Raw genomic sequence first — 14746 nt, 5'->3', positions numbered from 1 at the left:
GCCTCTTACCAAAGTGGTGCTCTTGTAGTTCTGGGTGTATATCGAGCCGCTATTGGACAGGATGAGGAAGCCCTTTTCCGAGCAAACTATTTGTGTGACACCCACGTTGGCAAGAGCTTTGCACTGGATGGGCCCGTTCAAATTGGAGTAAAGCTTCCAGCCCACAAGACCGCAGGCGATCACCTCCTGCATGTTCCCCTGAAATTGCCCAAACATACAGTGGTATTGTGAATTCTTCATTAAAATGCCGCCATTCTGCTGCAGTCCCCAGAGCAAAAAGTTAATAGTCACCGTGTGCGAAGAGGGTGAGTTAAGTTGGGGGGGACTACGAGGGGTGGCCAGGCGGTCCAAGTGGGCCAAAATGACCACGGCTGTCTGTCGCAGGTCAATGGCCAGGTCGTTGTCCTGGGGCAAGGTCAGGTAGCGCAGGAAACTCTCATTTGGACTCAGCGGTGCTGAGAGAATCTAGGGATAGAAACATTTTAACAAGGTGTGTTTAGATGCCAGATAGTCGTTTATTCCAGATCACAATCAATGGATACATATATCATTAGGATTTTGATGTTAAAAGAAATAATCCAAAAACCAAGATCTACCGTATAAATCCAATACAGTGGACCGACGGGAGGTAGTATCCCCATCTTATGACGTTTTTATTTTACGGTTAGGAATAACTGTAAATACGCTTCTTTATGCCATTTTCACTACTATAAGACACTAGTGAGATTACGCTCGAGACAGAACCTCAAGACAAGGATCAAGCTCTTGTAGTAGAAGTATCACAATCCGTGGTCGTGATGTCTTGCTGGATCCAGTGCCACATCTAGTGACGTCACGCTCGAAGCATACGCTTGACAGGACAAGTGTTTCGATGAATTGTTCCAATCTGTGCCTCAATTGGTTGAAAAATCACATTGAACGCGTGTCGGCAGGCGATAGATGACGTGTCACTCACGTAGCGAGTCAATTTGCTTCAGACAAACTCACAACGCTTCTAAAAAGGTGAGACATCCCTCAAAAGGTTGTCGGATGTGAGAAGGAGAGCTTTTGCATGCATTACGTAAAATAGAGACGACCGAGAGTGAGGGGAAGTTAGGCCAGATTATGCATTAGATTAATTTGCAATTGTACAAAAAAGGCATTCATTGACACACTATACACAGATTTATGCAATACGCGCGCACACACACATGTATTTGTTTTAGGACTCATAGAAGTTCGTTTTTGTGATTGTTTATATGTGTCTGACTGTGTTTGTTAGTGTTTACGTCTTTCTGTCAGTGTTTTTTTAACTGTGTACCAGTTTGTGTATTTCTGTAAAGGGAGAGTGTGGAACATTTGACCACTAGATGTCACTGCATCGTGTCGTGCAAACAAGAACAGGCAAGATTGGAGACTCAAAAAGGACCACACTGAAGTATTTAAAGCCCACTATTTTGCGAAAAGAGAAAGGAAAAAGGGCAGCACGGCGGCGCAGTGGTTAGCGCTTGTGCGGCACAGTTCATGTCATGGGAACCTGTCGTGGGTTCAAATCCTGTGCGGAGTTTGTATGTTCTCCCCGTGCTTGCGTGGGTTTCCTCCGGGCACTCCGGTTTTCTCCCACGTTCCAAAAACATGCATTTCAGGTGAATTGGCCGATCCAAATTGTCCATAGGTGTGAATGAGTTGTCTGTCCCTGTGTGCCCTGCGATTGGCTGGCAACCAGTTCAGGGTGTCCCCTGCCCACTGCCCGGAGATGGCTGGGATGGGCTCCAAGTTAATTTTTAATCTCTGGGAGGCACTAAATAATAATAATAATAATAATAATAATAATAATTTCCTTGTATTGTCATTCTGTGTAACAATGTACACAGAACGAAATGTCGATTACACCTGACCCGTTGTAGCGAGCCGATGCAGCCGCAGCCAACAGAGGGCGCCGCCGACCACTTTTTAAGTCTTAGGAATGACTCGGCCGGGGCGCGAACCACCGACCTCCCAGTCTCAAAGCGGGCGCCTTACCATCTAGGCTACTGAGCTGGTATACACACTGTCCCTTTAAAATATTGGAACTCTGGAGCAGCCATTTATCCCCATCTTGCAGAGTTGTCTAGGATTATTTGCATATGCATGTCACCCTTGCCCTATGTGAGAGTATTTTCAAAAGTTGGAGAGGTCATTAGCAAAAAGAAGAACCCAATAAAAGTCAACTCTGCTGAGATAATTTCGTTTTTATAGAAGTGTGAAACACCCAAATCCATGTTCCAGTGTCAGCAACATTCTATAAACCTCACGAGTTCCCATTTCACAAAAGCATTTCCGTTGTTCATTTAAAAGTAACACAACAGCTTTTCTTTTCTTTTTCCTTTTAAAGCATCACAGTGGGGGAGGATTAATTTATGCCTGCATCTTAGGCAAACTAGGTAACCAATGACTTTACCACCCATAAGAGATGTTTTAATGATGACACTGCATTTTGCTCAGATGTAAATTCAATATGTTTTTGTCCAGCAGAGGTCATCACACTGAATTGTGTCAAACGTCTTGAAGCACTGAACATTCAACACATGCTTCAAATCAAGTCAAGTGACATTTATTTATATAACCCTTAATCACAAAAATGTCTCAAAGGACTGCACAGGATTACAATTACACCATTATCTGATCTTAAACCAAAGCCAACATGCGGGCAAGGAAAAACTCAAAACCTCAGCGTGAGGAAAAAAGAAACCTTGAGAAGGGGCCTCACAAGTGGTAATCTCCCTTCCAGGATGACCAAGGTTCAATGGTACATAAAGCATTGGTGAAGTGGTGTTGTGACTTACCACACTGATTCATGGCAAATGCTTTTGTTTCTCCATCACTATAAGACACCAAAACATTTTTTGTTGCCAAAAAAGATATAAAATTAAAACTTTGCTTTGTTTGTGTGTGTGTGTGTGTGTGTTACGATTCAAATCTTTAAGATTCCTATCTTCTATTGGTCGACGTCATGTAAAATGCTCATCTGCTGTCGGTTGTTGTCAGGGCATTATGAAAATGCCGATAAACTATTGGCTGAACTACTTCCCACAATGCCTTTCGGTCTTATCATTCAGTTCAGAATCTTCTCTGTTAAGACTGCACGTCGGTGCAACACTACAGCATTTTTTAAGTGAGTAAATCGTAATGGGTCCCAAGGCTTGCAGTGATAGCAAAGAGAGAAGCAAAAACATGATAAAAATTGAGGATAGCCTGCAATTATATAAAAAAAATATGAAGAAGGCACAGGGTATCTTGGGGGTCTACTGTACCTTAGATGTCTTAAAAATATAAGATATTTAGACAAGAAATCGCTGGAAGTGAGCACAACCTGTGAAAGACTGACCTCAGGTTCCTCTTCTAGGATGGGCTCCTCCTTGCTGCTGTGAATGTTCTTGAGGCGTTGCAAAAGAGGCAGCAAGGGAGCACTTGTGCCCTGTGTAGAGCGTTCGTTGTCCATTTCACGGGTACCACTCTCCCACAGGCGCAGTAGCAGAAGAATGGCGGACAGCAGCTGACTGCACACATACATTTTGCAAAATCGCATATTCATTTGTAGAACAACGTTAAACTTTTGAGAAAAGTTGTTGTTGGTGAAATAAATTACAATACAATCACCACAATATCTGTCAGATGCAAAAAATCCCCTGGCAAGAAATTGCCAATTGCAATTGTACCTGAGTGTTCCCCTCTGCACAGCCAGCTCCAGAAGAATAGCCAGAGCAAGATGTTGGTCCTGGAGAGGAATGTTGGCCTTAGTGCTGGCGTTTCCGTGGATGTCACTGATTCGTGTGAAGAAGAGAAAAGGTGAGACCACGAGAAGAACACAAAAGAATCGCAAGCTACGTTCTCACCTGAGAAACTTGGTGGCCCTCTCGACCACCTCCAGCCACACCGAAGACACCGTGCCCTCATCAAACAGTGTGGCCTCGGGTAGGGCTCGAAGAGCATCCAGAGATTCCTGAAGCAGCTCGCTGCACAGGTCTGCGTCATCTCCTACACCCATGTACGTTAAAGGGTTCAGGTTTCAAAGTTTGCATTTTAAATGAAGCACGAGATGCCGGGTTGAGAGTTTCAAACAAGGGTTTTCAGCCCACAGAGAGCTAACATTTCAACATATTGATTTACGCATGGATTATACAGTATTGTTTCAAAACACAAAAATGTTCCAAATAATTTTGAAAAATTCTGATTTTTTAAACTCCACACACTTTGGCTGATCTTACCAGACCTCCAGGCCCGACGTAGGAAAGCAAAAGCAAACGACAGTGCTGCCCTCGAGCCAACCATGGCCAAACCTTCCACACTTTTGCTGTCGGGACGAGGGCTTAAAAACAAATGTGTCAGTCAGCACCAAGAAAATACATTACGAAGCTGTGACGTCCTTGTAGTACCTTTTGTTGTCGGTGCTTGGTCTTGGGGTGTTGACGGGGAACTTCCAAGACAATGTGTCCTTCTCCACCATGCTGTAACTCAACGCAATGTGGTAGCGCTCCAGGATGACCAGACGCTGACAAAGACGTCGAGCAGACAGCGTGCTTTTGGCCATCTGAGAGGATAAATTCTGCTGGTCGTCAACCAGCACCATCAGACAGTCTTTCAGCTCTTTCTCGTCTGGAAACAGACAGCAATGTTGTAATAATGTTGAACCACAGATGTTCAATGTGTGCATCCCTCCACAAAACTCGATTTTACAGTTTTTGATACTTGGGTGTAAAACAAACAGTGTTGCGCATGTAACTTTAAAAAAAGTAGTTATAGTTACTCACTACTTCTTCCGACAAATAATTGTGTTAGTAGCTGAGTTACTCCATGGTAAAAGTATCTAGTTACCAGGGAAAGGAACCATTTCCGTGTATCTAAAAAGAAATTGTATGTCAAAAATGTTTACATTTTCTGAGCAGTATTCGAGTCAGGTGAATAAAGAAGAACAGGCATACCTTGTAATATTTATTGCACCTCACCGTCAAAAAACGGATTCATCATACACTTGAAGTGCAACAAAAATAAACAGTAAACAATAAAACAAAATAACAATCAGCAGTAAAGAATATAAAGTGGGTTTAATAAATTATATTTAACTCAAATGGTCCATTGTAGAAATGGTAGGTCCGACTCTTTTATAGAGAAACGGCTAAAAAGACCTCCCAAATGGCTCTTCAGGTTATTCAACCTATATATTCTCATTTGTTATGTATTGTTATGAAATACTTAAAAAGGGGAAAAACAAAGCAAAATTAACACTTCAACGCCAACACTGAAAAACGCAGGAAACAAACTAAAATATTTATAAATCTCCCCCGCCCAATAAAAGGTAAAAAACAGAACACAAAAATTCAAAAATGGAACCCTTTTTATTCTCAACAAATTCAATGTCGGCGGCATAGAATCCCCGAAAAAAAAATGCATTTTGACCAATCACAATAGAAGAATAGCACCTAATAGGGACTGGCTCTCAATTGGTGGGTAGCTGTCTCCCACTTCCAAGAGCCAGCTCATAGGCACATTTTTTTTTTGCGAACGACATGAGTCGGTTGCAGCCGCATTCAACAATTCACCCTTTCTTTTGGCGCATTAGTAAATACTATATTTGTGATCGCTATCCATCGATGCGGTAGTAGCTATTTTGAATGGTGACATGATCCCAAAAGACGTGACGTAAACAACCCAGGGGAGAGCAAAACCTGCACAGATGAAAACAGCGTCCGGTGTGGGGGCACACGCAGTCGTTGGGGTTCTGGAGCCAAAGGAACGGACCACTTTTGATCGTCAGTAACGATTACGGCGTTATAACAGCGGAAAAAGTAATTAGTTGGATTACCCAGTAACTAAACAAAAAATAACGCAGTTCTGCAACAGCGTTATTCCCAACACTGAAAACGGTTCAATGAGTCCCTGCCAAGGTGCAATTTGTTCATAGCTCTCCAATGAAAGACAATTAAAAGCATCTATTAACAGAGAAGTTATTTTGTGTTTATTTAAGTTTACGTTAAACCACTAATGGGAATTTTTAGGTTTAATAGTTTTAGTTATTTTTCAATTTAAAAACAAAAAAGTATGGAAACAAATTGAAAAAATATACATGGTTTGAAGACATAGTGCAATGTCTCTCCTGAAATTCACAGAAATACTTAAATGAGTTTAACAATCAATCATTTTAATTTTATCCTGTTAAATACGATGATTGGCCACCCTCAAAAATGATAGATAATACACATATACAAAAACAATGTTTATATTTTCATTTTTTAAAGGTTTTTGAATTAGTATTTCAAGAGAGTGTCATCCTTTGCAATTAAAAATGCACTTTCTGTACTTTACTTGAACCTGTAATAAAAAAAAAAAAAAAAAAAAGAAAAAAAACGATTTGATTAAGAATATCAATTCCAATTTATATAGGTGCATCAGATCAAACCGTATCATTTCATCCATCCATTATCTGCACCACTTATCATCAGTAGGGTCAAGGGGGTGCTGGAGCCCCTCCCAGCTAGTGGGCAGGGGACACCCTGAACTGCTTGCCAGCCAGTCGCAGGGCAAACAGGGACAGACAACTCACCCGCTCATTCACACCTAGGGACAATTTGGACTGGCCAAATTACCTGACATGCATGTTTTTGGAATGTGGGAGGAAACCGGAGTGCCCGGAGGAAACCCACGCAAGTGCAGGGAGAACATGCAAACTCTACACAGGAGGTTCTATCTCATGACCTCATAACAGTGCCGCACACGCGCTAACCACTGCGCCGCCTTGCTGCCCCGTATCATTTCAAATTAAAATAAATCATTTATTGAGCAAAAAAAATGAAAATTGATGCCATCTCTTTGAAAATAAAACCACATTTACAGCACTGATATCTTATGGGAAAATGACAAATACTTATTGTATCACACCATGTAGAGCTTTCCATATAATGATTGAAACACCGATTTAGTCAACTGAATCCTATTGTACTCTGTGAAACATTCTGCTGAATCTTTTTGTTGGAATGCTACACAACACTACTTTTATCTAGAAAAATCATTGCATAGTCATTACAATATAACGCTAGCCTCCCTCCGTGTCCCCTCTGAATCACAACAGCCAGGACCTAGGGGGACAAACGAGGCGGCCAAAATAGCCGCTCGGAAATCCACTTAAGCTTCTGTGTAAGCCAGACTGGTCAGTGGCTCCAGGAGCAACATCGCATCAGCTGTGTGCAGCAGTCGGGATGTACAGCAGACACACACAAACGTTGCTAATGTCCATGCAGCTGCAACGCTATAGTTGTGGAGTGACTCAAGCTTTGATAAACAAAGAGCACAAAATGCATTTGAATCCTATGCAATTTTTTGACTACTTTTGTGCATAAATGGTAGGCAGAAATAAATTAAATCTTGGTGTGTGAATTTCAAATTGGGATAATTTAGGAAGAAAATGGAGCGAGCAAAAAGGCTGTACTGTGTGAGGGCAGTTAGAATATCAATATTCTTTAGTTCAGACCTAAGTTCATTCTGTTTTTAATATCGGGCACTGGCAAATTAGATTGCATGGAATTCCAGTTAATTATGTTGACTATTATGCCGCAATGTTGTTGTTTTTTCGAGTATAATGCACTATTTACATAATTGTCACTTTATGCTTATAATGTTGCTTTTGTTTGATTTCTCACACCATTTAGAGCGGATTTGCTTTTTTTGAAACCATTGCGATTTAATGAAAAGAATGGGATCAGGAGAGGGCTTTTAGAAGAGATGGTTTTTGGTCTAGTCTCTCCTGTTCTCTGTGAAAGTCAAAAAGCTATTGATGTCTTCTCTCCTTATTTTGAGTGTCTACTCAACTATAAACATATGACTAGTCTGATACCGTAACAGACAACCATTAAAATAAACAGAACATTGGCTTTATTCTATAATTGCTGAGTTAAGTTGATGAAACAGCATATTCATATCTCATCAGACCGTTTCGACAAAACTAGTCTGCAGTACAAGCAGGCAATGAAGAAATCAAAACAGGAGGCAAGCATGGAACCACTAATAAGGGTGAGGGATACAGCCTTGTTAGGCCCTACTTTTTTTATTATGATGTTTTTTTTTTTTGCATGTTCAGCTCTACCATCAAGAAAATAACTCTGAAATTGTTTAATTGATGTTGAAAATGTCAGGAAAAAATGTTAAAACGTCATATCGTCACGTCATATTGTCAAATATAAAAAAATTGTGAATATGCTTGATGGCTGTGTTTTGCTGCTGTTGTTGTCGGTGAATTTGTTCAGACCGAGGACAATCCACTTTGGCCTGGACGGATCTATTGACACTAACAAAGATGTTATATAATGAAATTGTGAATATGTTTGATTTTCGAGAAGGTTTGTTCAAACCTCACTTTGTGTTTGCTGTTAAAAACGTAATATTGGAATATAATATTGTGAATGTGCTTAATTGCTGTTGAGATTGTCATGATTGTTTTCTGTTTTTAGTGTCAATAAATTTGTTCAAACCAAAAAAAAAAAACATGATTTGGGAGAATAATGTCCTTAAAAATGATTCAGAGGATACTGGTATCTCTGGCTAACGAGCTGCCTATGCTAATTTCATTCTCATTCCTCCTTGAGTTTTCTTCTGAATTGCCAAAAGCACTGGCCTCGCTGAAACTACATCTGGTGAGGGAAACTGAGCTGGCAAGTAAGATGATGTACTGATCGGAACCCCCCCCACCCATTTTTTAGCGCTTTCCGTTTAAGAATGCTGAGTTGATGAGGAAGAAGTCAGGTATCACAATGCTGCGTGCAATTTTCACCTCTGTGGGTTTCCTGTCTGCTTGAACCAGCTAAGAGTCAAATATGCAGAGGAATGGCGGGAGTATTATTAAGAGAAATACTGAAGAGCACAAATACACACACACACACACACACACAAACCACGAAAAAAGGAGCAATGATGCTAAAATGAATGATCTCAGATCAGATACACTGAGGATGAGGAATGCTGACATCATGATACATCTGCATTATGTTATTAACTAACTCAGGCCCAAATATTCTGCGGACTACACAGGCTACTGTGTTTGTTTTAAGTTTCTTTAGCATCTGGGGGAAAACATGAAAGCATCAAATCTAGATTAGGAAAAAGAAGACAGGATGAACGCCGCAGTGCTGTGAGCCACTGTAGAGTTCAAAACAGGAAGAGACACCAAGCGTGATCAAGAGACCAAAAATATATTAAGAATATTAATATAACTTTGAAAACTGCTGGCGTGTGAGGTATGAGTGGGTGTGGGTGAGCAGGAAGTGTGCAGTTTAAACCTTCAGCCTGGATGCCGGAATGCTCATCCATCCGGCGATCCAGTTACTCATCCATATGTCACCTCTTCAATCAATAGTATGAAGCAGCCCTACGACATAGTTAGACCCCACAAAGTCAATCTTAAGCTTATCTCCCTGCAGCATTAGGTCCCACCCAGTCGCATCGCTTAACATGACCAACAATTTATCTCGATGCAGACTGACACAGGATCAAGGGTAAAAAAATGTGTCTGTGCGATTAATACCACTTTTAAAACTCAAGACTAGGAATTTTTAAAGTCAGAACAAAAAAGAAAAGATATGTTTTTTGTTAAGTTAAACAATAAATGTTCTGATTTTCATTCAAGTCAATGATACAATAAAACTGTTTAAGGTCCAGGAAAAAGGTTCCCTGATTAATCATTTTTCTGTATTTTATACTGCTAACTGACTCTGTAATGGCCTCAGGGGTTCCATATTGGCTTTGTACAGTCATAAATCAACAATAAGTGTAGCTACACGGGCGAGCATTTTACCAGGTTGGCGCCCCCAGTCCCAGGTTTCAATGATGGAATGGTGGACAGCCGAAGATGGTACAGCCGCCGCTGCCTCGTCCTTGTCGTTGGCGTCATCCTTTTTCTGACCAGTTAAGCCTGAGAAGTCCTCTGCGAGATCAGTAAAGACATCTTTGTTAGTGGCATAGAGTAAATTAGCTCTTCCAAGTATCTGCACTTATAGTATTTTTCCGCGTTACTTCAGGTAATATTTATGTGTGAAGCATAATGATACACCTAATAAAATACCATATTCTAGTTTAGTACATTGGTTGGCTTGGAGGTGAATGTTTGGTTTCCATTTGTTACAGTACAGGGACAAAAAAATACCTGGATGAGCAGATTCCTCTCCGTTGAACGTTATCTCCTCATCCTTTACCATTTCGTTCCACATTTCGCTCAATCCTTCTGCAGAGAAGGCCCACTGCCAGAAAAAAAAGACTTTGGTGAAATATACAACAGTTCTGTTCACATGTAATCACGTTTACATGACCTAGCCTGGACTAAAAGTAACACAATGAGATCAAGAGTGAGGCCAAATAATCTGGTTTTACGAGCTTGATTCTTAAATAAAAATAGGTTTTCTGATTTTAATTGTTTTCTTGGTATTTTAAGTGTATAATGTTGGATGTATCAAAGTTGGAACACAAGGTTTTTGCAAACTCTGTGGCTAATTGTGTATTCACATACCTGTAGGTCTACCTTGAGCCATTTGTCATGAAATCTGCTCTGAGCATCGAGGTTAAAAGACAGAGAAGGCATTTTGCCCCCACCCGCCACCTCCCCTTGCTCCTTTCTTGGCTGCAAACGCAGCCAAACCTGCAAACATTTAAAAAAACGAAAAGATGAGGAAACAAATTTACTATGTGTAATACACACAACATGACGCATGTCCAATCACGAAATAAAAGAGTTGTGACAACAAGCTGTCTGCAGCAAATGTGCAGGTAAAAGTTACATCCAGGGTCAAAATCTGTTGCTCTAAAATGTTTTACTTGACTTAATTATAAGTTATTTGAACATAAACTACAGTAGTGACCTAGCATTTGTGTTTTTGTTTTGACAGGTTGCATATGGCAAATTATGGCCGAAAACTAGCTCATGTTAATAAGCCACTTCTCCTATTACCCCTCCTGGGGGCAATAGCGAGAGAAGTGATTGATCGGCTCCGACTTACTCTTATCATCATCTCATCTCATCTCATCTCATCTCATTAGCTGCACCACTTATCCTCAGTAGGGTTGCGGGGGTGCTGGAGCCCATCCCAGCAATCATCGGGCAGTGGGCAGGGGACACCCTGAACTGGTTGCCAGCCAATCGCAGGGCACACAGGGACAGACAACTCGCTCGCCCATTCACACCTAGGGACAATTTGGACCGGCCAATCCACCTGAAATGCATGTCTTTGGAATGTGGGAGGAAACCGGAGTGCCCGAAGGAAACCCACGCAAGCACGGGGAGAACATACAAACTCCGCAAAGTAGGTCCGGTAGCTGGATTTGAACCACACAGGAGGTTCCCAAGACCTTAGAACTGTGCCGCACACGTGCTAACCACTGCGCCGCTATGCTGCTACTCATATCATTTAAATGGTAAATGTGAAAATACACAAAGTTTGCTTATTTTCCTCATGTTTAGGTTTTTGAGTTTTTCCTTGCCCTCATGTAGGTTTCAGATCAGGGGATGGAGTAGTAAAAGTCTGTGGTTTGCAATAAACTGTGGTCTGTGCAGCCCTTAGAGACTCTTTGAGATTAAGGGCTGTAAAAATAAACATGACTTGACTTGACTAGTGTGACACAACAACATTTTTAGGCAAAATCACAACAACCCGAGTTGGCCAGCTTCAATTCCAGGTCTGTCTTCAGTGTAAATTAAATTTACAAATCCGCAAGTAAACTTATTTACAAATAAACACAGAAGGATACACCAAATGTGGTTTTACAATGTTTGCGTTGGGATAAAAATCAATTTCAGCCCTCTGAGAAAGGAGGTATGACAGCCCTAGCATCGATGCAATGAGGGACACTCAAAGGGACAAAATGTACACTGCAATGTAAACAATAGAGTTGCAGGACACTGCATTTCCCCTCTCTTCTTAATGATCATACGATTGCAACACTGTCTGAAATTCATTAGTGAGTTGTTTACAAGCTGCACCGGAAAATAGGTTACCGCTGCACCTAAATATAGTTTCAATTTCAATCGGAAGAATAATGTTGCAATGTCGCTGTATTGGTCCGCGAAAAACATCATAAACGTATCTTTAACATGACCCATTGGGCTAAAAACAGCATATAATTTAAGAAAGAATTGTCATACATGTATGTGCTGCATTCATGTGTGTATTGATCATGACATGACGATGGGAGGTACAGCGGTATTGTCGACCCTTTAAACACTCACCCGTTCAGCTTTAAAATCGCAGCTACATGTATACATGTACAATACGCAGATATAACAGGGTAAGAACGAGCCCTTTAGCGTGTCAGCTAATGCTAAATAGCCTACTGTAATGGGAATACAACATTAGCCGCAGCTAGCTATGCTAATCTAGCTGTCGTCATTCTAACCCGGGTGGAAACACACCTCCAAAGGAGTGACACCCCAAAATAACATTTCTGGGGGAAATAAACATTGAAATTGATTCATGAATCCCAAGGGGGAGGGTGGTGATTACCTGCGGTGTTCCGCGGATGGTTTTTCGTCCTCCTCTTAGCTACTGTGCTGCATTATTTGGACTTGATTGACAGATCGCGGAATCGGCACAAACCTTAGTGGCCATTGCAAGGCATTGGTGGCGTTTGTTTGTGTACTCCTTGGTTTAAAAGAAGTTTGAGGGCGGAGTGTATTAAAGCACGTTGGCTATTTTTAAAGCACCACCCCGCTTGGTTGAAGCAAACGATACATAAAAGAAGCGCTTCTTCCAGAATCAAGGCGGGACGTAAGCAAGCAGGTAGAAGATCGAGATACGACGTTATGTGGTTACGAACGGAACAACGCTATAATAAAAATGCTAGCGGTTAAAAACTCTGTGTTTTTGCACTCCACACGCTGTATTTGAATATTTGTACAGATATTGACATTGTTTCAATCTTATTTTTTCTTTCAAGTTTTTTTTATTGGTAATCTTGGAGAGGAATCTCTAATATCGTTGTAAACAATGTTCACTTCGTTGATATCAATTACAGTGAGGAGAATCTAAAAAAAAGTAAGGGAAAAAACATGTAATATACAATGTTTCCACGATTCTAAAATTAAACTTTGTTGTGGCACCACCCATAACATTAGCAAACCATATTTATTAAAAGTGAACTGGAAAGTCAACTAGAGTGTCATTGCCCATTGCCTGAAGATGGCTGGGATGGGCTCCAGCACCCCTGCGACCTTAGTGAGGATAAGTGGTGCAGATAAAGGATGGATGGATGAGCTCTAAAGTGACAAAGAAAACATGCTTGATTAACAAGACAAATAACAAAATTATATAACGTACTGTACCTGTCAACTTATACGTTTTCCACGTAAGATTACGTTATGATTATTTACAATTGTGAACAGAAAAAACACTGCTAGATATATTAAGCAGCACTAAATTTATAGCAAGAAATTGAAATGTAAAAAAAAATGTGTTTACTTAGAAAATACAATAAATGCATTATACTAAATTCTCTTTGTTTTGATTCTACAAAGTCTGTCTTCTGTAAGCAAATAGGTGTTGTGTTGTGGTGGTAAATTACACTATCACTAATTGCAATCATTAATAAGGGGAGCAATTAGCTGAGGTTGACAGGTAGAAACATCCTGACTTTATTTTTATCTTAATATTTTTCTTTTAGATCCTTATTACATGTCTATTACCGTTTTAAACAATGACTACTATGCTTTTATCAATGACCAAAACAACCATTCTAAAAATGAATTATGTCAAGTCAAGTCATGTTTATTTGTACGTATAGCCCTTTATCACAAAGAGTCTCATACTATTGCAAACTACAAACTACACCATCACCTGATCTAAAACCTACATGAGGGCATGTAAAAACCACAAGACAATGTTTGCAGTTGCGCCGTTTTCAACTCAGCTATACCTACCTATTTTAGATAATGTGAACATTCAAGAAGACGATTATGAATACAAGCACAAAGATGAACGAGGGCTTAACACATAAAATAGCCCTAAATTTCTAAACGACAGTGCTGGGGAAACCATACTGTGGAGAATAGTGCCAGATTGCAACACAGGCATGAAAAGTTGTTGTCATTGGTGGTTGACACTGTAAGGGGCCAGTTTACATTTGCTTGTTATTGTTCCTCAAGAAGTAACATTCAGCGACCAGGCAATGACTGCAACAATGCCACAATAGAACAGTAGGGTTTTTGATAATATTCAATGTTTAAATCGGATGTAAAAATTGAGGACTTGATTTGTGGGAGCAAAAATGTATTTCATAATTAATACATATAGTAAGGAAAAAAACATGGATGTAATGTTTCCCCTAGTCCAGTATGAAATTGTCATGGTTACCGATGTGAATCACCTGTGCCCGCTCATTTGGCGCAAACCGCTGCGGGTTCTGATAGGCTCCCTGTCCCTACTTAAACCCAGTCCTGTCAATCCCCTGTTGTCAGTCAGTCTGCGAACCTCAGTGTGTACTAGGCACGCCTTTTTCGACCCTAGGCCTGTCCTGTTTTTGCTCCTGTTTGTCTCCGGCTACGACCTGTTTTCGATCCTGACCACGTCTGTTCTTCTGTCCCGGCTTACGACCTCTTTTTGTCCACGACTACGTCTACTCTCCCGTTCTGGCTTACGACTCGTTTTCGACCCCAACCATTCCTTGCTCTCCCAGTCCTGGTTACCGAGCAGTTTTTCCGTCCCTGGCACTGCAGCCGCTCGCTACAAAAGATCCACTTCCGTGTTCGGATCACAATCCG

General features: G+C 40.8%; 1 protein-coding gene across 5 annotated transcripts in view; it reads right to left on the bottom strand.

Annotated features, from left to right (window-relative positions):
* herc2 (HECT and RLD domain containing E3 ubiquitin protein ligase 2) overlaps positions 1-12609 on the bottom strand; it is a 67208-nt gene extending 54599 nt beyond the window's left edge. For 3 of the 5 annotated variants that reach the window (XM_088350490.1, XM_088350494.1, XM_088350492.1), the window contains exons 1-11: positions 12495-12607; positions 10508-10636; positions 10148-10241; positions 9800-9928; positions 4395-4614; positions 4227-4327; positions 3855-3996; positions 3678-3782; positions 3347-3518; positions 292-465; positions 10-198 (exon numbers count right to left, since the gene is read on the bottom strand). In XM_088350490.1, coding sequence (XP_088206616.1) covers positions 10-198; positions 292-465; positions 3347-3518; positions 3678-3782; positions 3855-3996; positions 4227-4327; positions 4395-4614; positions 9800-9928; positions 10148-10241; positions 10508-10579 — 1398 coding nt within the window. In that variant the 5' untranslated portion in view covers positions 10580-10636; positions 12495-12607. Of the gene's footprint in view, positions 1-9; positions 199-291; positions 466-3346; positions 3519-3677; positions 3783-3854; positions 3997-4226; positions 4328-4394; positions 4615-9799; positions 9929-10147; positions 10242-10507; positions 10637-12494 lie in introns of all 5 variants that reach the window. The other 2 variants (XM_088350493.1, XM_088350491.1) reach the window with 2 other exon arrangements.
* Between the last annotated feature and the right edge of the window lie 2137 nt (positions 12610-14746).

The sequence above is a fragment of the Urocampus carinirostris genome, chromosome 12 (genome assembly GCF_059441175.1).
Source record: "Urocampus carinirostris isolate Australia breed hairy pipefish chromosome 12, RoL_Ucar_1.0, whole genome shotgun sequence".
NCBI lineage: Eukaryota > Metazoa > Chordata > Actinopteri > Syngnathiformes > Syngnathidae > Urocampus > Urocampus carinirostris.
The sequence above is the reverse complement of the archived record's forward strand: the minus strand, read 5'-3'. Positions and strand labels throughout refer to the sequence as shown.